Here is a 25,844-nt window from a genome sequence, read left to right on the forward strand (position 1 = left end):
CATCAATACTTAGCACAAGTTAAACTATTATATTTTAAATAAATGCTATTAAACAAGATGTTTAATTTGAAAAGTTTCTTTTACTAAAATATTTAGTGAGGATTTTATTTAAAGATCCTTTATACTTGCAAAAGAATGAATGTTTTAATGGTAGTAGCGTTTGCTTCCTCTAACTGAACAAATTTAAGAGGGGCGGGGAATGTTACAGAAACAATCAATTCTTGATCTGCCCTATGCACTGTAGTATCAAAGTGTAGAAAATGCAACTTGTAGCTCACTATACTGATCTCTCCCATGCCCACATATCTTAGCATTTGGCAGATACTTTAGATTTCATTGATACTGCTTTCTGTCTTAATGTGCTGACACTCGGAAGACTCTACTACTATTCATTATTTTATCATTACTTTTCACTTACTTTTTATTATTTTTTATTACTATTCAATATTTTATTATCATTGTTTCATTACTATTCACAGAATATCTGACATCACCTCACCACTCAAACACAATCTTATTATTCACTGCATTGAGACGATTTCTTAGTTGTTTAGGCTGCACATGTATTGCCTTAAAAAGTTGTGGGAAACATTGCCAAGAAGAAAAAATGTTGAAAACATTGTTTTTTTTTATTCTGTTTATATTTTATTTTCCTTGGCTTGCTTGGGGAGCATTGCTAATTTCTTGCGCATGATATGGAGGCAGAGTGAAAGCCACCGTCTATATATCACCACGCTGGGAAGTGTAGTATCAAAAGTGTAGAAGGCCGAATCCTAGTTCCTAAATATGATGCCATACAAATAAAATTTATAAACGAATTAAGAAAATAGCTTTATTATTATTATTGCTTCTTCTCTTGTTCTTATTATGAAAAATCATAAAGAAACCCCTATTTAGAATCTTTCTATTACTTTCTTTAAAGAAGGGTTTTTTTTTTGGTAAAATGATAATTTTATAAGAGCGACTATAGAGATATAATTTTTTTTTTTTTACAATTTTGTTTTAAATTAAGAGTGTTTTATAAAAAAAATACTCTTACAATTCTGTTTCCATTAAAAAAACGTTATAAAAAGAATGTATCTTTTGCAATTTTTCCTTCTATACTTATTTCAAGAGTTATAAAAATAATTTTATTTCTGCCATTACTCTATTATTCTTATCACTAACTTATCTATGACTTGAATCATGTGTGGATTTACATTATCTTAATCTATTCATAATTTAAGATAATGTTTAACTACAAAGGTTTTTCTAAGAAGGGTGCAAAGTTTAAATTGAGTATTTCTCACATTAATTAGACTAGAAAGTATATGAGTGAATCTTGAAGTGGAGACCTTTTCTTAATTTGATAATAAAAAAATGATAAATAGAATTTTTCTTAATTTGAATTTTAATTGTAGCAATGACTTTAACTAGCCTAAAGGCAATGCTACAATTGTAATTCAAATTAAGAAAAATTTTATTTATTATTTATTTATAATTATTCTTTCAACATCATTTTATGTGTGATCAAATGATTTGAGCATAAATATAATATAATAAATAGTTTTCAATTGTTTAATACCAAATCATAGATTGATTGAAAATAATAGTAAAAAAAATGATGCTAGCGTTATTCCTTACATAATTTAATTATTAGTTATTGTTAGGGAGTGCGTTATGTGATCTTGAAATTGACAGTACACGCACACATATAAATATATAAATATATATATATATATATCTCCTTATACTTAAAAGAGGCTATCGGTTGGTGAACATGAATGAACAGTGTCTTTGTTTGACACTTCCTTCATCTCCTTATGTCCATCTGTACAACCTCACAGCAATCACAAACCAACCTCACCATAAATCATCTCAAAATCACCGTAGGATGATCACAAAATCACCGTAAATTATCCTAATTGTACAAAATCACAAAATCATCCTAATTGTACAAATTCACAAAATCACAAAATTAGAGCAAGGGAGAGGTAGAGGCTCGACTGGGCATGGAGGAGCAGGGGAGCCGTGGAGGGCTGGTGGTGGCATCGTGGGCTATAGGCGACAGATCTAGGCCGTGCAATGGCAAGAACCAGTGAGATAGAGAAATGCTTCGTGAGAAAGGGAGGCAGATCGGGGAGCTACGTCGTGGGTGGCCTTGTGGTGGCTCCTAAAGGCGGCATACGGTGGTGTCGTGGTGGTCCTACGACAGTGGATCTAAGATCCCGTGAAGAGAGAGGGCATGAGAGGAGTTGGGGCTTTAGCTAGAGGAAAGGAAGAAAGGGAGGGGTCATCGGCGAGGGAGGAGGTTGCTGGTGGTGGTGCGGTAGCTTGGGATTTGCTAACGGCGGCGCTACAGGGAGAAACCCGTACGTGTAGAGGGACTGCGTGCGTGGCGCTAGGGAGGAGTTATGGGTGGTGGGTTCCATGGAAGTAGTCCATAGCGTGAGGGGAACTTGGTGGTGGTGCTAGGTAGAGCTGGGGCTAAGCCGGGTGGCAAGAGGGTGGAGAACCTGTGTGTCAAGACCCATTTCGGATTGCTTGCATGCGGCTGAGGGAGGAGCTGCCAAGGGGATTCAACGGTGGGGTTTGGTCACCCATTTCAGGTTTGGACGCTGCAGGATGGCGCACGGCGGCATTGAGCTGCTTGAGGGAGGATATCGGGTGAGAGAGAGGGAAGATGTGGTTGTTGAAGGGGAAGGAGAGAGAGGGAGAAAGGGAAAGTGAGGGGAAAAAGATTAGGTTTTGGGGATTTAAATCTCAACTCTCCATCTTAAATCTCCAGATTTGATCCAACGGTAGAGGTTTAAACACTGATTTAAACTAACTTAAAATAGATAATTAAAATATAAATATCATATTATACATAAACTATCAAATTTAATTTATAAAATACTAATATTTCATCATTAAATAAATGATGAAGTTTTGCTAAATATTTTTAAGAAAGTAAAACCATATAAATAATTAGATTTTTTAATATAATTTAAATCTCATAATATTCTTAATTAACTAAAATCATTTAGATAAAATAATTTTCTACAATTATAATATTTTTGGGACTTCCAAAACATAAGAGGTTTACTTTAATGATAAAAGAACGTGAGATCAAGAATGGGGAGGGTAGATTTGCTTCATACGAGTTCACTACATCTTCTGCATGGTTGGAGGTAACATAACATGCATGCATTAATCTCTATCGTTAAATATGGTTAATTTGTAAAGCTGAAACTTCCATGCAGAGCTTTAACACGTGATCATGATTGATCTTTCACGTACAGATGATCAACCCAAAGCAAATGTTTGGAGATACTGCAATTGAAATGAACTCTTCTTATTAAAGTAGAGAAATATAAAAATTCATAAATGCTTGCTTATATTAGGTTTTATGCTCCTATGCATTAGACTATTTACAAATCAATCTTATGTACTCTTTCAATCTTGATGACTGTGAAGTAACAACTAATTCAATTATTCAAGATGTTGTGTTGTATGTAAGGAGTCACACTTTATTTGTTGTTTGGACACATTATTTTCAAGATTTGACATCCCATGCACTATCATACCGGACAATAGGAAGCAGTTTGACTCCCAACACTACCGTAACTAATGTCAGGAGCTAGGGATTGAGTTCTGGAACTCGTCTCCGGGCCACCCTCAGTCTAATGGGCAGGTGGAGGTGACCAACAAGACATTAATGGGAATGCTCAGGAAGCAACTCAACGACAGGAAAGGCGCGTGGGCAGAGGAACTTCCTGATATCCTATGGCCTATCGGGTCACAGTAAAGACACCAAATTTGAAAACTTCTTTCACCCTCACTTACGAACACGAGGCGATGCCACCAGTAGAAATTGGGATCCCCACCTATAGAGTTAAGCACTTCGAGCAAGACTCCAACGACATGCGGCTAGAAAAACATCTTGATTTGTTGGAAGAAGTCAGATTGGAGACGGAGATAAGAACTGCCACCAACAAAAGGAGGGCTGAGCGATGTTTCAATAAGCGAGTGTGCCTGAGAGCATTCAAGGTCAGAGGCCTCGTACTCAAAGAAACTGGAACAACAACACGAGACGAGGGAAAGATGGGTCCCCGATGGGAAGGCCCCAATGTGGTCACCACCACCAATCGCCCAAGCTCCTATAGGCTCCGAACACCTATGAAAATTTTATTGCTAAAGCTAGCTTAATTATTGTAAATTTATATTTTCATACACACACTAAGAATTCTAATGGAAGAGGTGTTGTGTGTCAATGTCAAATTTCAAGGATATAACTAAATCTCCATCAACGTAATCTCCATCAACAGAATCTCTATCAATAAAATCTTCATCGACTGCTTACCTCCTCGCTGGACATCAAAGGGACGAGTCACGCCGGAGGCAGCTCTGTCCCTTCTGCGGAGGAGTGCAGGTCCAGTTATAGACTTCTAAAACAACGTACCTCTCGCGGGGCCAAAGGGGCAAGGTGAGATAAAGGTCATCTTGTCCCTCCCGTGATGGAGAGCGGGTCCAGCCTCGAGGCTACCCGAAAAACTTATCTCAACCTTTGCAACAACGAAGTGTGGGATCAGCTACAGCTTGACCCAAACTTACCTTTTCCTGCAATGTCAACAGGCAGGAGCGGGTTCAGTTCCAAATTGCCCGAACAACCTACCTCCCCACGAAGGATGATAGGTGAGTAGGAGGCTCAACCTCCTCATCCGGGAGAGTGAGACCAGCACCCCCCTAGCGGGTGGCCTAAAAAACTTACCCTGAACCCCATCGTGGTGAAGGAGCAAACCAGCCGCATCACTGCCCAAATTACTTCCCCCGCAGGATACCAAAGGGATATGTGTAATGCGTAAGGCTGCTTTATCCCTCCAGCAGCGGAGTGCGGATCAGTCTTCAGCTACTCGAAGGGAAAGACTTACCATCAACAGGCAGGAGCAAGTTTAGTAGCCGATTACCCAAACAACCTACTTTCCTGCTGACCAAAGAGACAAGTCAAGCTAGAGGCCGCCTTGTCTCCCTGCGGTGGAGAGTGGGACCAACCCCACGGCTACTCGAATAACTTACCCCGACCTCCGCTACAAAGAAGTGTGGGATCAGCATCAGCCTGACCCAAACTTACTCTTCCCTACGGTGTGTCCAGTAGTAGACTGCCCAAACAACCTACCTCTCGCGGAGAACAAAAGACGGGTTGAGCCAAAGGCCACCTTGTCCCTCCCACGAAGGAGAGAGGGTCCAGCCCCGAGACTGCCCGAATACTTACCCCAACTACCATCACGGCAAAGGAATGGACCAACCGCACCGTTGTTCAAATGATTTCCTTAGAGGGCAAAGGGACGGTTTGGCTTGAGGTGTTCCTACCCCTCCCCGATGGAATGCAGGTAGTCCTCAACTACTAGAAGAGGAAGACTTTCCTTCCTCGTAAGAGTCAACAAGCGGGAACGAGTCTAGATAAAGACTGTCCAAACAACCTACCTCCCTGTGGACTAAGGAGACTGATCGAGCCAAAGGCTTCATGTCTCCCTGTGGCAGAGAGCTGGACCAGTCCTAAGGCTACCCAAATAACTTACCTCGACCTTCGCTACGATGAAGTGTTGGATCAGCATTAGCCTGACCCAAACTTACCCTTCCTTGCGGTGTCAACGGGAGGGAATAGGTCCAGTAGCATACTGCCCGAACAACTTACCTCCTACGAGGAGCAAAATGATAGGTTGAGCCAAAGGCCGCCTTGTCCCTCTCGTGAAGGAGAGTGGGTCCAACCCCAAAGTTGTTGGAATACTTACCCCGACCTCCATCGCGGTGAAGGAGAGGACCATCCACATTGTTGTCCAAGTTTCCTTCTTGGGGAGCAAAGGTGTGGTTTGGTGGGAGACATTCTGACTCCTCCTCGATGGAGTGCAGGCCGAGTCCATCAGGTAAAAAATAGCAAGCACATTGTGTCATAGATCGAAAGGGCCCAGGTTTGCAAATTCTAACTCCTATAAAACTATGGATAAAGTTATGATGACATTTTTATCAGGAATTATTTGCACAATGCCAATGAGTGGGAGTAGGCTCAGTTTCAAACTGTCAGGACAACCTATCTCCTCGTGGACCAAGGAGATGGGTTGAGAGCGAGACCAGCCCCACTACTACCCGAATGACCTACCCTTGCCCCCATCACAGGGAAGAGCGGCCTGGTCTATTTATATACAACTCCACAGCCACAAAGCTTCTTGGAGGGGCATAGAGGTGGGTTAGCAAAATGCTCCTCAGCCTCTTCCCCCAAGGAAGTGACCAAAGTCTCTCTGACGCCGCTTAACTCTTAAGGGGGATTTCCATCCCCTCCAAGCAGGCGATCGCGAGCAAGGGCCAACATACACTAATGACACTTCTCTCTTCTCTCAGTTACATGTAGAATCAAGCACATCAACTCAAAATGGAAGAGCTGAAGGACTAGGCAGGGTAAAGCGCATCCAAGAAACAGATAGCAAGAAGGAGGACATCGGTGTAAAGAAGAAGTGGAAAGACATCAGCCTCATCAAACAATATTGTTAAAGGCCCCAAGGGGACAACTACCTAACAAAGGCGAATGAAGATAGCACAAGCAGAAGAGCGGTTGGCCAGTGGGGTCGTCAAGAATACATCAGGCGCTGGTGGGATGGACCGTAAAGCTCTATATGATGGCAATCCCCCCGCCTAATGCCAAGCCCATAATTTCCTGCCACAAAAACCCCCAAGCCAGCCATAAAAAATTAAAAAAGAAAAAACAAGGAGAAAGAGAAGAAGGGAACATCGGAGAAGAATGCGCAAAGACAAGCAGTCTGGCATAACAAAGTATAAAGTAGTTTCATTAATGATCAAAAGTCACAACGTGAAGTGACAAGTTACAACATGAAGCTACAAGTTTACAAGGAACAAGTTACAAAGAAAAAGTTGCAAAGAACAAGACAAGTTACAATGTGAAGCGGCAAATTACAGCGACATACAGCATAAGTCAACTAGATACAACAGAAAGTTGAAAAAGCGCAAACAAATTGAAGCCTGTTTAGATCATATTCAAGTAGAAGTGGCTAGCAAGGATCTCTATCATTACGATGTGCCGATAACGCTAGAGGTTGCCTCGAAGAAAATCCAAATAAAAGTGACAGATAGAGATCTCCATCATTATGACATGCCGATAACGCTTGAAGTTACCTCAAAGAAAATCAACAGGGATGTAATGAGACAGCTTATTGAGTCGTACCATGACAAAAACCGCAAAGACGCCACCTGCTTGCCGAGGAGGGGCGCGAGGAACTATTGGAAGAGATGAAGACAGAAGGGCGAGATGACGATATGAGGGTAATCTTAGGGTGTGAAAAGAGGTATTGCGAGCAGGAATGTGCGAAAATGAAGGTTGAAAGCAAGGTTGAGCTTTGGAAGAGGAGGTTTGAAACCAAAACTTTGAACAATAGAGAAGAGCAAAACCCTTCAGAGGAGCTGATCGGGATACAGCCGAGGAGAATCAACCATTAGTAAGCGGGATTATGCCCGGCAGAGCAATTGCTAAGGGCGCTTGGGATTAGATCCCTTCCGAGGAGAGTAGCATGTTCCATAGACGCTTCATCCGGAGGAAGCTCCTGCACACTCAGAGCCTTTAGATTGCATTAGGGATTCCAGAAGATATGGGTCTTCATCCTTTCCAAGCCATCATTGTAACTGAAGTGCCAAGCATCTATGTGAACACCACGAACATACAAAAGCTCCTCCCGCAGACCCCAGATGGTAGTATCCCAGGCCTCCAAAGCGTGTCCTGCCTCAACCTGATCGGTCTCCAAATCCCTCATCTATTTCCTTTCATCTTCCAGGGCCTTTCTCTTGTTCGTCAGAGACTGGGAATCCTTCTCGAACTGCTCCATTAGCCATTTGTACCACCGATCATCAGGGTCTTGCCACTTGCGCAGCTCTACTCGCCCCTCCCTTGCCTCGAAGGCAAGTGCCACCTCCAGACGAAGCCACCTCATCCCGAGACTTCGACAAGTCAACAAGAGCCTACTCAACATCTTCTTTCTTATTCCACTCCTCCGATACACAACATAAAGCTAGTTGTGCGAGCGAACAAAGTGCTTTGTTCTCGCTCGCCACCTTCTCCCCAACCGTCCACGATGAACACCACCAGACGCTCCAAGCCTTGCTGTAGAAGTCTGGGTCAAAATCAAAGAAGGAAACAAACAAGAGGTACATAGAGCTTACAAACAAAGATCTTACCCCAGAGAAAAGCCTTTTGAGTTGGCTATTCGCCTTGCGGATATGGTCGACACGGCTCTCTGAAGTTGTTGGCCAAAAATTCATTGGGACCTTATCGATAGCCTCCTCATCTGCGCCAAGAGCCACAGGCACCATGGCTACCTCAGCCAGAGGAATGCCCACCATCGCCTCCTCGACCCAAGCAATGGCTCCTCCCAGTTCATCACCAACTGAGGCAACCTCAACCTCGGGATAGTGTAGTATAGGGGACTCCGGGATGGACCCTTGCAACCAAAGGGCCCAAGGGGTCGCAGGAATGATTTCAGTAGCAGACCCAAGGGCCGCCGGCTCATGTTGAACATGTCGAGCCAACAACACGGCACAAGGAAGGTTCACAGTTGTCATCACTTTTTTGGATGACGTCGACTCAGGTCCAATAACAAGCACCTCCACAGAAAGGCTTCCAGGAGGAACGAGAAGGCCATTAGAGTCAGCTCTGATGAGGAAAATCCTCCGGAGCTTTTTCCCTTTCCCCTCCACCGGCCGGCTGGGAGAGTGGCTGTGGACCTGGGACGTGACCTCACTTAGCAGGAAGGCTACGTTGGAGATCAAGTTGGCCAGGGGGAGGGGGGCAGATACCGACGAAGACTATCCTCGTCTAGCAAAACCTCCGAAAGAACGTCATCTAGATGGGCCTTCGCCCAAGCACGGATGACCTCGATCCTGAGTGTCTTTTCCGGGGTCACGGTAGGACGACGACCGCTGTCATTGCCCACAGGCCCCTATATGGTGCAAACAGGGAATGCGCGCTGATTGGCCGGGCCAACAAGGAACTCCCACCCCCTTGCCAGACAGAAAGAAGAATAGGCAGCTCCACCCCCTCGTGGCAGTATACTGCGACTCCAGCCAAACCAATGCTTGGACTTATCTAAAGCCATAAGTGTGATGGCCTCGCCTCAGAAGATTGTGGGTGAGGAAGAACTCGCGTGCCGTGAGATTCGGGTAGTCAACCCCAGTCTCCTCCAATGCGTGACGCCAAATAACGCAACTCAACACAAGGATCCTCCACACACTATGAGGAAGCTGAGCATGCGCCAACTTGAAGAAATCCAACACTTCTCACACTAGATGCCAAAAGGGCAACCTAAGGCCCCAAGAAAACATGGCGGGATACATCGCCACTTTGGAGGCTTAACCCTCAAACTCTACTGCCCCTTCAGTAGGAGGGGGCACCTCAAGTTTCACAGTACGAGGAACCATGTAGGTCTCCCTCAATGACTCCAACTCAATGGAAGTCATTTCCGAACGCCACGAGGAACCAACAAACTCCTTTGGAGCGGTGTCGCCCTGTCCGTCGGTGGCACGAAAAATGTCAGAAGATCTAGCCAATCTAGAAGGATGCCAGAATTTCTTGGGGGCCATTAGCAACCAGGAAGAAAGAAAAGAAATCAGAAGGAACAACACAAGGAGAAGTGATTAAAAGTGGAAGAGGAACACATGATATCGAGCAAAAGAGAGAACGAACAAAAGTAACCCGTTACTAAGAAGGAAGGGGACCTTATATAGGCAAGCTTGACGGTTGATATCTCGAGGTAGTAGGAACCCATGCGTCCCATGGAGTACCAGAATCCCACGATCGTCACGATTCCAGCAGAGCGTATCCAGTGATATGACGTGGGAAATAAGTAATTGCCTGATGCAAGTAATGACAAAGGTACAGAAGGGGTGCCATTTAATGCAGAACAGAACCGTCAAAGTATAGCCATGCAAGTTGAAGGCGAATCGTTGCTAGAAATTGTGTAAAGACGAAAAGACCACTCAGATATAGTTGGGGAGCAGAAGTGCAACATGTGAGCACAAAAAAATCCGCAACCCCCATCTCGGGAAAGAAAATGCCGCATAGTCACAATTGCAAAAGTTGATTAACCATGGAAGGAAAGACAGGATTCCCCTCGGACCCATCCGAGAGAGGAATTGGTGGGGTAACTATAAGGGGATTTCCCCCCCACTCCACAAGCCCACTGGGCTTCGACGCGATACCCCGCCCTAGGGTCCAAACTTGCCCATGAAGTAAGTTGCCTATAAGGAAAAATAAACAATGATGGCTGATGGGACGGAGAGGCCTGACGTTGTTAGGCCATAGTCCGTTCATAGGGACTTCTATAGGGCAGAATGAGAAAGATGGAGAACCTTTGATTTTTATGATATAGGAACATCGACGGACCACCAAAGATACCAACAGAGTAAAGCAAATCAGGGAACTACGCCGCATTAATAACACCACTATTCAAATTATACGCCACATCAATGACACCATCGCGGAGGCACGCATTAAAGGTCTTTGACAAAATGAATAGTAAAATGACACAGACTCTATAGGGACAGACACGATCTATCATTCACACTCTCGGTATAAATAACAAGTTTTAAGTATGAGAAACTCTCTATGATCCCTATACTCTCTCATTATTTCAAATTTCTAAAATACGATACTAATTTTGGTATCGGAGACTTCCCGTCCCCAAGGCTACCATCTCCAATTTGCTTACTACTTTGTTTTCACAGACCCAATTATAAAGATCTAAATTACTAGAATCTGGCACAAAGATGTACGAAATACAATATTAACATATATGACAAGATTTAATTTATTAGGAAAAATTATAATAAAATGAAAGTAATGATTAACGCATAAACTTCAAAATAAGAATTTTTAATTTTATAATTTAAATAATACGAATAATACTATCAATTAATTTGAAAATATCTCTCTTTCTAAATAAAATAGGAACATAGATCGAAAAAAGAGTGAGGAATTGGCTGTTTCTCAACCAAGGCTTGTTCTAAAAAAATAAGGAAAAGTATTTTTGAAAGCAATTTTGCACCCTAAATAACTTATCGACGTTAACATTCAATAAATGAAACAGTATAAATTAAAGATAAAAATATTTTCATAAGATAAAAAATTTTATTTTTTTCTTAAAAATTTTTATTTATTTTTATTTTACTTTAATAAAAAAATTATGTGAATAATAATATACGATTTAAACTGCGTATCAAACCGTTTGTAATTAACAAATTTCAAAAAGTAATGATCGTCTTGTGACGATAATTGTCATATCCGAAAGGACATATGAACATCACGTACGGAATCGTCCAACAAATCACATGGGAGAGGATTTGGCTGTTTTTGCTTTTTTCCTTTCCTTTTCCTTCCTTGAAAAAGTCGTGCAGTATCTCACGTCGGGCCAACTGATAAAGCATCTATGCATTGCGCATAGGTTAAGCGACAATTTGTTTTTTTTTTTAATAAGAGTAGTTTTACTTTTACGCAGCTGCCTTCCAATTTTTTCTGAAAAATGCTAGGATCCGCTGGCAGCTTTCGCTCTTTTTTTTTTTTTTTTAATTTAATTTTTTTTTTATTATGTGATTATGAAAATATTATTTAATATTATTGAAATTTATAAAAAATATATATTTAAAAATATTTAAAAAATAAAAAATAATAATAATAATAATAAAAGATTATCTAGCGATGGGTATAGACCCACCCATGTTTTCTACACAGTAAATCTGTGCTTACGTGTAGCCTACTAAATGTGAAAGATATTTCGATTTTCAAATCCCAATCTTTCTTTGTAAATTCACAATCCAAACCAGTCACCAATGCCTTGAAAAAGAGGTTATGTTTATGATCGAATGATAAGAACATATCAGCACATCTTCCCCGTCGATGACAATCTTTTTGGAGTCTCCTGAGTCAATCTCGAGTATAGTTGATCTCGCCCATTCGATTGCTCTTCCCTTTGCTGGTGGAGCTCCACCTAATCCGCAAGTGTAGCTCCTCACCTCTTCTTTTGAACAACATAAAAAAATAAAAAAAAATATTCTTCTTAACCACTATCCACACCTCATAAGAATCTTATATATTATAAAAAATATCTAAAAAAAAAACAAATTTAAATATAAAAATAAATAAAAACTAATTCATGTCATTTCTAAAATATTAACCCTTTCACCTTTCTATTTGATTCGTTTAAGAGATTTTGCACTCTTTCAATACCCTTATTGAGTCGAAATCGCTCGCTTCCTCATGGCTACCAGTGCTTTAAAGGCCCCTAGAAGAGAGGAGCACCTGGTCTCATCTTGCACTCACCAAAAATCTCATCGTTAAATATCTCGTCGGAACCATAAATTGGTAAATTGGGACAATCACGTTTGGTCGGTGAGAAACTGTGTAGTAAAAAAATGGAAACTTGATCGAAAACTTAGAACTATCGATTTTAATGATGAAAAAAATGGACACTTGACTGAAGACCTAGCACCATCTATTTGAAACGAGGAGGATGTCAATCGGGGGGGAAGAAGGAGGAGTTTTTGATCGGAGGAAGATGGTTTTTCGTCTATGGATTGATCCGTGAAGTTTGCCACGTAAGGTGAGTATTGTAGGATAAAATAAGAAACACCGCCATTTTAATACACAATGGCATCGTTTTAGGTTATGATTTAACTTGAGTCTTCCCCTCCTCTCTTCTTCATTTCATTTCCTCTCAAGTTTCACGCCATCTCTCTCTCCTCTCTCATATAGCTCCCTTTGCTGGCCCATCTCTCTCTCTCTCACACGTCGCAATCCCACGCCAGTCTCACCCTATCGACTCCCATTCGATCTAGCCATCCCATACCTCTTATTGCGCCTCCCATCTCTCTCTATCTCTCACATCACGCCTCCTATCACTCTCTCTCATCGTGCCTCCTTCTTAGCGCTCTCTCAGCCTCTCATCACACCACTCAAAACCGATGGTAAATGGTCAAACTAACCAAAAACAGAACCAATCTTATAAGTTTTCTCCCTTTTAATCTATCAATTCAGTCGGTTTTATACAAATAAAAAACCAATTGGTTCGATTTTCATCCTAGTAACTATGAGCGTCTATAATATCAAAATGATAGACAAGTACATATGAGTATCAAAATATTTAATTTTACTTAAACCAAAATAATTATCGGATCATAATTTAAATCTCTAATTAAAAGAGTTATTTTAAAGGAAACAAAAGAGTTTAAAAGAGAAAGAGGGTTCCACTTTTTTTTTTTATTTGTTTCTTGATTTTACACATCATTTTATTTAATTAGATATTTTATACGTTAAGCTTAATTATTGAGAAAGAATCTGATCCACAAATATGTATTAAAGTAAAATCTAAATAATTAAATCAATCTATTCCTATCAATTTAGATTTTTGAAACAAGAGTCGAGTTTTAATTCTAATTCAGCATTTTATATTATTTAATTAAATATTTCATATTTTAAATTTCCAAAATATCCTTCTACGAAAAATAAAAACGCGGATGGAAGGCCACAACAGGTCATAGCATGCGCCATTTATTTTGTCTTACATGGACACGGAAAAGCGTTTTCTTCAAGGCCTTGAAATGCGCACATTTTTTTTGTTATGCAATTTCTTGTCCACCCCAGCATTATCTACATGATTCAATATATATATATAAATACCATCCTCTTCTTAAAATTTATAAAAAAAAAATTGTATAAATATATATAACAGCAAGCTGCAGCATCTCGTGAGTCCCCTAATTGACTACCGATCATAAAACCCAAAACACTTTTAATTAATATCCACCTCGATCTATAATGATGATCTCCAGCAGCAAGATGAGCGTATCACCAGGCTTGCAATCGTCCTCAGAATCGCCTCTATCTTCGTCTCGCCCGCCAACATCTCTACCGCTGCGCACAATCCCCGGCAGCCATGGCTGGCCACTGCTAGGCCCCATCTCCGACCGCCTCGATTACTTCTGGTTCCAAGGCCCCGAAACTTTCTTCAGGAAGCGAATTGAGAAGTACAAGAGCACGGTTTTCCGCACCAACGTCCCTCCCTCCTTCCCCTTCTTCACCAACGTTAATCCTAACGTTGTAGCTGTCCTCGACACCAAGTCTTTCTCGCACCTCTTCGACATGGATCTTGTGGAGAAGCGGAACATCCTCGTTGGTGATTTCATGCCCAGTGTCAAGTTTACTGGGGATGTTAGGGTTTGCGCTTACCTTGATACTTCTGAGCCACAACACTCCCATGTATGTTTACTTACTTTTGTCTCTCCAGTAGTTTGAAACTTTTTCCTCTCCATCCTTAACTTTTGGAAAATGGTTGATACAAACTCTAAGAGGATCAAATCCATTAAAAAATCTCATATAATTCTTTAAAAAAATTAATATTTTTTACTAATATAGATGAATCTTTTTAAGGGCTCGTATGTTTTTAGAAATGAGATGAGATGAAATTAAAGTTAAAAAGTTGAATAAAATATTATTAGAATATATTTTTTAATATTATTTTTATTTTAAAATTTAAAAAAATTGAATTGTTTATTTTATTTTGTATTGGAAGTTGAGAAAATTGTAATGATTAGATGAGATGAAATAAGATGAGATAAGATATTTTTTAAAAGAAAAATATTTGCATCAGCTTACTATTTATCACACACTCAACACACTTAGTGTATTGAGATTTAAAAAAAAAAAAAAATTTGAATGTATGGTGTGTGAAGTGTGTAGGCTGATGTATAGAATTATTCATTTTCCAAACAAACAAGGCCTAGAACTACATATGAGAATCGGTGTGCGATTTTAGTGCGAACTCGTTTACATAAAACCTTTCCATAAAAAAATTGTCTGAAAATATCACAAGTAATATTAAAAACAGTTCTCTCGCACATTTATTATAAGAGAATCGATCTATTACTAAAAATTTTATTTTATTTTTATATGAATTTTATATTTATTTAATTTTTTTAAAATGAATATGCTAGAATTATATAAATATTATTTTAATAATTAAATAATGGGTTCACTTACTTTGGGATAACGAAAAACCGACAATGTGTCTCGACTGTTTTTATATTTATTTATTATTTATTTAATGGCTAAAGAAATATTTTTTTAATGTTATTGTAAAAATTTTTAAATATTTAATAATATTAAAAAAATACATTAAAAAAATATTTTTTTAAATAAAAAAAAGAATTAGACACGTGTCGGTAGGCCTGAAATGACCCTTCTTTCAGTGCATATCAAAGCTTCAGGACAGTACGTACTGCCAAAGAAATTAAGATGGGTACCAGTGGGACCATAATAATTCAAATTTTAGGTGGTCCACCAACTATTTTCTTGGCTATGAAGAACGCTGCTTTTACAGCTATATTGTAACACGTACAGCAGGACAGTCACATCATCATTATATAATTAATTCATAAAAATAATTTAATATATGTATATATACATACATAAATATTGACGTGACAGTATTTTATAATTAGTGAATAAATTATTATTAGAAAATAGATAAAATCACACGTACGATTATTATACAACATTTTGGCTCCAGTACGTAATTTCCATTTTTTTTTTTCAAATATCTACATATATTTCTACGTGGTTTTGAAGTACGTAAATGGTTGGGACATGGGGAAGTTGCATGGGATTTATATGGAAAGATTGAAAATTTACAGTTTTATTTACATTTTTATTAGCTGCGTTTGTATATTGAATTGAAAAATTAAAAATTAAATAAAATATTATTAGAATATTATTTTTAAATATTATTATTTTTTTAAAATTTTAAAAAGTTGAATTGTTTATTAAATTTTGTGTTGAAATTTGAAAAAGTTGTAATGATTAGATAAGATAAATTGAGATGAATTTGAGATTCAAACTGACCCCAAAAAATTATATTTCAAGCTTTCGTTGTAAATCGTGTGCAGATCGATCCGCTCATATGTAAGTATATATCATTGTTCTTTTGGCTGATTCATATGTCGTATATATAAGCCATTACAGTATGAACTGATATTCTTTTGTCGGATTCCATGACCATATATAATGGCTCTTGCTAGCTCTAATAATTGTTTAGGAAAGTAATCAATTTAGCATGACATGTGATAGTTTTCCTAATTAAAACTCCCAAGTTCACAGCTTTAATCTGAGCCACGTGGATATATAAATTTTGTGAGTACAGTTAGTATTGCCCTTCATATTAATAAGGAAAATCTTCTAGTCACAAATAGATTACACAAAAGTAATCTCACAAACTGATGTGACATGATATGGTATTTCGTCAAATTTTAAAATTACTTTTATTGTAAAGTAGATCTAACGAATTACATGAAACCGATCACATTAGTCTGTGAAATTATTTTTGTAAGATCTGGTTTCAAGGCTCATTCTAAAAGCTTATCCTTTCTTCTGCATAAAATGGCATGGGTTCAGATCATGATCAGGTCTCAATGCATGATGGGATATTAAGGTCTTCTAGGATTATGATCTGTAGCTGCAGGCAATACATCAGAGATAAGTTGAACACTTGAATAGCTAGCCAATATAATGTGAGATTTGATAATTAATAAATAGCTAGGTAGGTAGGTCGATCTACATGAGCATGCATGTTTGTTCTTTAATTTTCTCCTTTTTGATTGAATGTTTTGATCTTGTTTTAATAGATTTTTAGGATCATGTATTACAAACTGATCAAAGATTGTATATATGTACTAATATATCAATTATGAATTTTAGGTGATTTATTTATTATAAACTATAACATAAAATATAGATAAAAAGCATTTTAAGAAATCAAGAACACTAGTAGGACCAATAATATATGCATGTTACAACATTTTATATGACCGAAAATTACATGATATTGAACATGATCGTACATAACCTAGCTAGTTGCAAAAATCTTATCAAGAATCAATTTATCAATTATGTACAGTACGCATGAGCCATGCAAGACACATCAGACCCAAAAAAATCCCATCTAAAAAACATATAGAATCTAAAGATTAATTTCATGTTCGATCTTGTGAAATCATACATGACAATTTTCTTAGTGCCCCAAGCTTGAATAGCTAGGAAACCACAAGAACTAGAAGAATTGTGAAAATGTACTAATTCACAGTGCAAAAATACCACAAAATAGCAATTATAGTCTGCCACCCATTTTAGCACTCCTTTTATATATATATATATATATATATATATATATATAATATATATATAGTTTGGTGATCGGTTAATTTGTAGTTCAATTGATATGCCCTCTCTTTGCAGTAACAAAAGAGAGCGTGGGGTACTCATGGGTTCTGACTTCACAGATACGTCCTCTCTTTGTAGAAATAAAATAAAAAAGGGCGAGAAAAGTCGTGAATATAATCACTGCCTTAAGGGGATGTTTGGAAATAATTTCCATCATATCTCATCTCATTGCGCTTTATTTCCTTCTCAAACATCAATTAAACATAAACACTTTCAAACTAATTATTATAATTTTTTTAAACTAATCTTTATAATTTTTCTAAATTTTTAAACAAAAAATAAAAAATAATTCAAAATTTTCAAATTCTAAAATAAAAATTATATTAAAAAAATTATATTTTAATAATATTTTAACTTTATATTATTTTTTATTGAACTTTTTTTTTTCTTTTTTTCTAAAATTCAATAAATACTTAACTCAAATAATCTCACTATTATTTACAAATCATCGTACTATTATTCATAAAAATTTTATCTCATCTTATTCTTCAAGCTTCTAGTAAGTCATTATCATTAATTTTGTTTTTCAAAGAAAATTAATTTAATAAAAAATTTAATAAGCTGTTGAATCTAGGTTACAACGACCATATTTCTCATTAATTTGCCTAAAATGGATATCTATATGATTTTTGAATCATGAATTTCTAAGGCCCCATTTGGATTGAAAGTTGAAATGAGATGAGTTGAGTTGAAAGTAGAATAAAGTATTGTTAGAATATTGTAAAGATGAGATGATATGAGTTGATATTACTTCTCAATCCAAACGGGACCTTAATGTTCTACAAAACTTTCATGTGATCACCCAATATTATTGAGACATTGATCATTTAATATATTGACTTCTTGATTAATCAAAGTAATTAACACTTATAATAGTTCATTTAACTTAATAATAGTAAAGATCAGCCATTATTGTTATAGCGAATTTGAATAATATTATGTTGAACTGACAATATTTTTATAACATTTGAATCACTATGGTCAAATTCATGAATACATTTCAAGTGATCAAAGTAAATGATCATTGTTAATATGTTATAGTCTTATTAAGTAAAACATCGAACTTTAGCAGTAGTACCGACTACGACCTTGACCATGACCACCACTAATTTTTCCATGCATATTGCTGCATGCAGCTTAAGAACTTTGCCATGGACATCCTAAAACAAGGCTCAAGAACCTGGGTCAGTGAAGTGTTAGCAAGCCTAGAGACGATGTGGGATAGCATCGAGTCGACGATCTCCAAGTCAGGCAGTGCCAGCTACCTAATCCCTCTCCAACAGTTCGTCTTTAAGTTCCTCATGAAATCCCTCATCGGAGCTGATCCCTCTGTTTCCCAAGAAATTGCTGACTCCGGTTACATCATGCTCGACCGCTGGCTCGCGGTCCAGCTTCTCCCCACTGTGAAGATTGGCGTCCTTCAGCCTCTAGAGGAGATCTTCTTGCATTCTTGGGCATACCCATTCTTCGTTGTTAGCGGGGACTACAAGAAGTTATGTGACTTTGTGAAAAAAGAAGGTATTGTTTATAAACTACTACTCAATATTTCACACAAAAAAAAACAAAAACACCTTGTAATTTACATAAAATAGAGAAAATTCTATTCCGACATGGAATGGCATGATAATCAATTCATTCACTTTTTTATTTGTGTCTTCATATAGGTAAGGAAGTACTAAGAAGAGGGGAGACCGAGTTTGGACTGAGTACAGAAGATAGCCTTCACAATTTGCTATTCATTCTGGGCTTCAACGCCTTTGGTGGGTTCTCGGTTTTTCTACCGGGTTTAGTGGGCAGAATAGTGAGTGACAAGACTGGCTTACAAGAAAAGATAAGAAAAGAGGTGAAAGAAAAAGGTGGGTCGACTCTGAGTTTCGACTCGGTAAAAGAGATGCCACTCGTTATGTCAGTCGTGTATGAGACCCTACGACTCAGCCCGCCTGTGCCGACTCAATACGGCCGAGCCAGAAAAGATTTCCAACTGAGTTCACACGACTCGGTATACAACATCAAAAAGGGTGAGCTACTCTGTGGGTATCAGCCGTTGGTGATGCGAGACGGAAAGATTTTCGATGAACCGGAGAGTTTTAAACCGGACCGGTTCACGAATGAGAAAGGATCCGAGTTACTGAATTACTTGTATTGGTCCAACGGGCCGCAAACCGGGTCACCGAGCGCGTCAAATAAACAGTGTGCGGCAAAGGACTACGTGGTCCTCACAGCGGCTCTGTTTGTCGCTTACATATTTAGTAGGTATGATTCGATTGTTGGAGACTCAAGCTCGATCACAGCCGTTGAAAAGGCAAAGTGAGGTTATGATTGATTCTGATAAGCTGTTTGTGGGCATTTAAGTTTTCTCTAAAATAATTAGAAGAAGCAAGCAGACATATTTATTTTAGAGAAGTAATGAAAGAAATATTATAAAAGTAAATCTATACATTGATATATTTTTTTATAATATATTAGATTTATTTTATAATAAAAATAAATTTATAATCTATCGTAATACATCACGAGAAATATTTTAGTTATAAAAATATCTTATAAAAATAAATTCATAAATTATAAAAATAAATTCATAAATTAATTATAATTTATGAATTTATTTTTATAAGATATTTTTATAACTAAAATATTTCTCGTGATGTCCACAACTATGAATGAATAATATAAGAGTGTTTATTGGAAAGTTGCCATCAATCTAACTGGCCAAAATGGTCGGCCAAGATTTCCTATTTAACTTTTGATACTCACACCTATCGTTGGATGGTATATTAATTAAAATTGATATTTATATAAATAATTTTAATTAGTTGTGATAGGACAGGACGAGAGTACCATATCATCAACACTCAAAAAATACCTAATAACTTTTCGTAGCTTTTGGGGTCATAAATATTTCTCAATTTGTAATTGAAATGAAGGCTTTCTAGTTTATAAAGAAGGGATAAACATGGGTAATGAAGTGGATGAACAGCATTAGACATTATGGTATCATCCATTTCAGTAATAGTTGAGACTTAAAAGGAATCTAAGTATTAATTAATATAAACAAGTAAATCATGAACGAATTCAAGTTCTCTTGAATAATAAATAAACTGAATTCAAATATAAAAACAAACCGATGATAAGTTTGAACTCTTCATATAAAAATTAAATGAACAAAGCTTGCCTATCTGCTACGTGCTCAAACTCGACTCGTTTAGCATGATGATATATATATATATATAGCTTGAAGCTTGTACTTGATAACTGACCATTTGACATCTTGAAACATGCTATAGCAAACTCATCCCACCCTGAAAATCTTTTACTAATGGCGAGTTAATTTTGTTAATTATCCTTAATCTAAGCGTTTTCTTAAATGATATATAGAAAAAAGTGATCACAAGCCACAACACAATTCCGTTATAGAAAACCGGCGAATAATAGAGCATTCGGATGTAGCTAACAGTATATAAAAACCCTTGCTAGAAGATCCAATTTCCATATTTGATATCTGTACAATAAGAAGGCGTCGATCTGATCAGAATGCCAATAATTCAATCATGCATGATATTGCTGGATTTTAAGCTACATGCAGTGACAGTATGCATATTTGGTAAAGAAAGGGATAAACATTTGACATCTATTTTGACATTTAATCACAAATTCTTGGTTTGCTTTGAAATAAGAATGAACAATATAGCAGTCTCTACTCTGTGAGTCTTACAAATGAAACATTTAACTAAACTTGGGGGGTGAGGAAAAAAAAAAAAGAGAGAGAGAGAGAGAGAAAAAGAGAACTCTGTGCATGTTTGTGCTATTGGCAAAAGCCTCGTGACAAGTTTCTATATTTGACTATAAATAATAATAAATAGTTTAGATAGCTTAAGATGATGAACAGAATCATGAAAACAATGTGACCCCTAGTGAAAATTTATCACAACCAGCATAGAGATTCACCTTATAGAACAACAGCCTTAGATTGTTCCTTATGTGGCGAATATTGAGCTTCTATGAAGTCTGGACATTTCCCTGATTTTGAGTATGAGAGTTGGCCATCCCTTCTTTCCATCCTCTCTGACGTGCTCTCAGCTCCCACATCACTGTCAGTTTCTTTTGAGCCACTAATGTTGCTTCAGCTTTCTCCCTTGCTTCCTCACATGTTTCCATACCTGAACTGCACTTATCCGCTTCCTTTTGATACTGGGATGTAATCTTCTTTGCCTCAAGAAGAGCCATGTCAGCACGCTGCTGATTTTCCAAAGCCTCAGCTTCCCGAAGCTTCAGTTCCTCTGTCAATAGCTCCGCAAAATTTTTTTCAGTGTCTTCACTCACTTCTGGGTCATGCTTTGCACAATCTGATTATATATTCCAGATCCAACAAAGAAAAAAAATAGGATTACCAAAAGAACTGAGATTCGATCCCATCAAATCCTCATTATCATCCTCTAATTGCTAACTGATTTCCCACAACCAATCTCGAGTTAATTGAAAGCATGAGAATGAGAACATACAGGGTATTTGACACCAATTATCAGCTACATCACATCACATGTAAACGTTAGGTGATATGTTTTCCAAAATGGGATGCCAGTGTAAGGCTGTAAGCCAAGTAAGAAAATAACAAATCGTGCAGGAATATCAATGGCTTTAAGTATTTCCACATAAACATTATGTTGTCTACCCGTCTCGTCTCTCCAATAGAAAAAAAATGTGGAAATCCTTTTGTTCCAATGTAAAAGTAGAATTAAGGGAAAAAAAAATTACACCTCCAAATTTCCACTTCTGTGCTTTTTTGCCATTTTAATTTGCACCTCAAACTATCACTATTTGGGAATTTGCACCCTTGGTTAAGATTTGACAGTTAAGATTAATGAATATTGTGATCAAGGGTGCCAATTGCCAAAATGTGGCAGTTTGGATTGCAACTTGATGCTTAGTAGTTTGAAGTTCAAATTGAAAAAAAGGTGGTAGATTGGGCATGCCAAATGCACTTTCACCATAGTTATAACCACAAAAGACTATAAGAGGACAATACCAAAAATCATACACATGAAAACTAGAAAAACAAATAGGGAAAACAAAAGGTGGGACATTACCGGGAATTATAGTTCATTGAATGAAAATATTCTCCTATGCTACACTTCCAGTCTTCTTTAAGTAACTAGACCCAATTATCTCAGAAAAAAAAAGGATGGAAGAACAAAATGTATTCAAACGAAATGTCTTAAAAAAAAAAATACAGGAAAGATTTATTTTCTGTGTCCCCTGATACCAATCTGAATTAACTGTAAAGTGTAGAAGTGACTATTAGAGAGGATTGTTTGCTTTCAGTAAGTAATAAGGGAATATTTGTATCTCAGTTTTCAAAACAGAGCATTATTGCACATGCATGCTAGCTAGTGATATCAGGAAAAAGCTTTATTAGAACAGATCCTTAATAAATACCCCTTTTGCGTTTGAAGGTGTAAATTTGAAACGGCATATTAAAAGAACAGAAACTAAACTAAACCAGGTAAGAATGTACAATCCAGAATAGTGATCCATCATGAACAAGAAACTGCATGCTGTGTAACTGGAAGGAGGAGATAAAATGTTCTCCATTTCTACCATGCAAATGCTTATGAGAATACTATTAAGAATAAAATTTGCATTCGGGATTCATGAAACATAAACAATTCGTGAAACAGAAACTAACCTGCAAAAGAACCATTGTTCAATCCTGCAATAAGTACATACAAAGAACCCGAATTAAGTGCACGCTTCATTATCAGAATTATCAGAAGGTAGGAGCAGAATATCAAACATTATATAATCCATGAAGCAAGTAACTGACAATTTGCAGACAGACTAGGTGTATGGGAATAAGAAATCTGGGTGAGTCTATCGTTCACACAGTCAGATTGCGGGAATTCCCCTCATATCCAGAGATCTAAAACCAGTCAGATTTTTTTTTGATAAGTTAAAACCAGTCAAATTCAAGCCTAGTTCTTCATATATATAGAATATTTGGCTTTTGCAAGATTTGAAATGTAGGAAGGAAAATGCTACACGCCTTTCAAATTACATGCATACAGTGGTGTTGTTGGACATTGACTGCAAGGAGAATGGATTGGGATTGAGGATTTTTCAAAGCATAGTTGGAACGTTTTAGATTGGAATCCTCAATATGAGGATATCAAGGGAAAATCAATATATTCTAGCATAAGCAAGGATATCAATGCGTATCTGAATTTGTTCGGTTTTTACTGGCTTTTTGGGTCAGTGTTTTCGAAGTATCTGTATTAAAAGGGGCTAAAATCGCATTTATCAATACGCAAAAACTAAAAAGATTTCATACGCAAAAAGAGAACTCCTTGAAAAGTTCAAATCCGGGGTTTATGACACCCAGCAAATGCAGAAACTTTAATTTTCATATCAGAGAAGTCAAATACGATTTATCAACACAATTTAACATAGATCTGGAGCGAATTGGACACAAAGGAAGACTTGGGTCACAAAGTGAAAAGGCTAGGAAAGCAACATCAAAGCCTTAGCAACTAAAGAGAGATGACTCAGTGCTCCACAACTCAAAATTAAACAAACCCGGATAAGCAAACACTAAGAAACTACGGGATTTCTAAAGAAATTAACAAATATCTATATCTCAAACTATAGTTTCCGTAAATCTACACATTGCCAATTATTCATCAAGAATTTTAGAGAGAGAGAGAGGGAGAATCATTGAATTAAACGGTGTAAGCAATCGTATTATTCCTTCAATGCACGGGATCTACACGAACCTTGCTTTTGGGTTTTTTTCCCTCTAGCAGATCGAACAAGAAAAGCAAAGAGATCTAAGGAAGGAAAGAGACATTTTGGAAGGTAGGGATTAAAAAAAAAACGTACCTTCGGGGATGGAGAGGAGAGGCTGAGATGAACAGTCGCACTGGCAAGGAGGGCAGGAATTTGAGGAGTGGCTGACGGCAGCTAATCCCTCCATGAAATGCCAGTAGAGAGGTGGCCCGAGAATGTATCCCGCTATGCACAGCCCCACCACCGCCAACCCCACCTTCAACACCGTTGGATTATTCATACCCATATTCGGGGAGAGAGAGAGAGAGAGAGAGAGAGAGAGAGAAGCAGTTGTCGGCAGCAGCGTAACTCAGCTGGTCTTCGTCTATGTGGTCTTCGTCTTCATCTTCTCCTTCGCACTTAACTATCACGACTATTTAGTATTTACTTTTTAAATAAAAAATAATTATAAGAGATATACTACAGCTATTGAAAAAGTGAGTCGAATAAATATTTTGAATAGTATATTTTTTAATTATTATAAATATTTTTTTAAAAAAATAAAAAATTTATAATATTATTAAAAAATATTTATTTAATCATTAAGTAAATAAAAAAAAACCATCTAGAACACAAATTCGGATTTAAATTATTTCTGTATTAGTAAAAGAGGTGTATTATACAGAAATCTCACATTTCTACACACCACTTAAAAATATATAATTTTATTTTTTTATCTTTATATTTCATATTTTATATTTTATATATTAAGAAATATGAAAATAAATAAATAAAAATATATATTTTAAAGTGATATACAGAATGTAAGGTTTAAATTTAGAATTTTTCTTTTTGAAAATGCTAATCTTTATGTTGGAGGCATGCGTTGGGATCTTTTTGACTTAATGATTAAAGAAATATTTTGTTATGATATTATAAGTTTTAAAAAAACATATTTAATAGTATTAAAAAATGCATGTGAAAGAAAAGTAAAAAATAAATAAAAAATATAGATGAAATGCACCATCGGGAGCCCCCATTGGGAGCTCCCAACGGTGGCTCGGCTGTAGAGCCACCCCAAATTTTTATATCATATTATATTAGAGTCCTATTCATTACTCCAATACTACATACTATACATTAGATTTTATTTTATTTTTATTTTATTATTGCTAAACTGATGAGTATAATTTTCCCTGATATTAAGGTGGGGGAAATGGGCTCGTCTATGGTGTACAATTATGTACTCTTCGGTGTGAATACTATAAGAAAAGAAAAGAAAAAAATTATATTTCCCTATACCACATACTAAATTAAACACATACATATTAATGTATAAATATGTGTGTTTAAATAAAAAGATAAGAATAATAAATCATATATTGATATGTGGTATGTAGATGATAGGTAGGATTTCTGTAAAAAAAAGTATTTGAGAATTTTTTGGAGAAAGAAATAGAAAAAAATACAAGTGCCTTTTCTTTTAGAATCTCATATATATAAATATATATATATATATATATATATATATATATATACTAGTTAGGACAACGTGCGCTGCACGTGTGTCCAGTTGTCTACCATTAAATGCTGCGAGATATATAATAGACAATAAAATATGACCAACTTCAGATAGAATCATTGTGTAAAGCAAATCATCATATTATCACAAGCAGCATATGAGTAAGGATTTTTGACTAATTTTCCTTTTTATCTCATATTATAAACCCTAATATCAATGATTATATCCAATAGTGAGAATCTTGGATCTTGTTAGGCAGCAAACTCAAGAATTGAATGC

At 36.9% G+C, this 25,844-nt stretch overlaps 2 protein-coding genes across 3 annotated transcripts; one reads left to right on the forward strand and one right to left on the reverse strand.

Annotated features, from left to right (window-relative positions):
• Window positions 1-13,718: 13,718 nt before the first annotated feature.
• Window positions 13,719-19,715, forward strand: LOC109011639 (fatty acid hydroperoxide lyase, chloroplastic). The gene is made up of 3 exons (XM_018992924.2): window positions 13,719-14,269; window positions 18,421-18,802; window positions 18,949-19,715. Exons 1-3 carry the CDS (start codon window positions 13,829-13,831, stop codon window positions 19,593-19,595), a joined length of 1,470 nt encoding a protein of 489 aa, XP_018848469.1. The 5' UTR covers window positions 13,719-13,828; the 3' UTR covers window positions 19,596-19,715.
• A 951-nt stretch (window positions 19,716-20,666) lies between these two features.
• On the reverse strand, window positions 20,667-24,525 carry LOC108982363. 2 transcript variants are annotated; one of them, XR_004802567.1, is made up of 4 exons: window positions 24,158-24,464; window positions 22,968-22,991; window positions 21,230-21,627; window positions 20,667-20,783 (listed from the first exon to the last, which is right to left on the reverse strand). XR_004802567.1 is itself a non-coding variant. In XM_018953713.2 (3 exons), the coding sequence occupies exons 1-3, from the start codon at window positions 24,348-24,350 to the stop codon at window positions 21,281-21,283; spliced, it is 564 nt and encodes a 187-aa protein (XP_018809258.1). In that variant the 5' UTR covers window positions 24,351-24,525; the 3' UTR covers window positions 20,891-21,280. The 2 variants fall into 2 exon arrangements, 1 of the variants encoding a protein (XP_018809258.1); XM_018953713.2 differs by lacking the exon at window positions 20,667-20,783 and having other exon boundaries at window positions 20,891-21,627; window positions 24,158-24,525.
• Between the last annotated feature and the right edge of the window lie 1,319 nt (window positions 24,526-25,844).

Source organism: Juglans regia, chromosome 10 (genome assembly GCF_001411555.2).
Source record: "Juglans regia cultivar Chandler chromosome 10, Walnut 2.0, whole genome shotgun sequence".
NCBI lineage: Eukaryota > Viridiplantae > Streptophyta > Magnoliopsida > Fagales > Juglandaceae > Juglans > Juglans regia.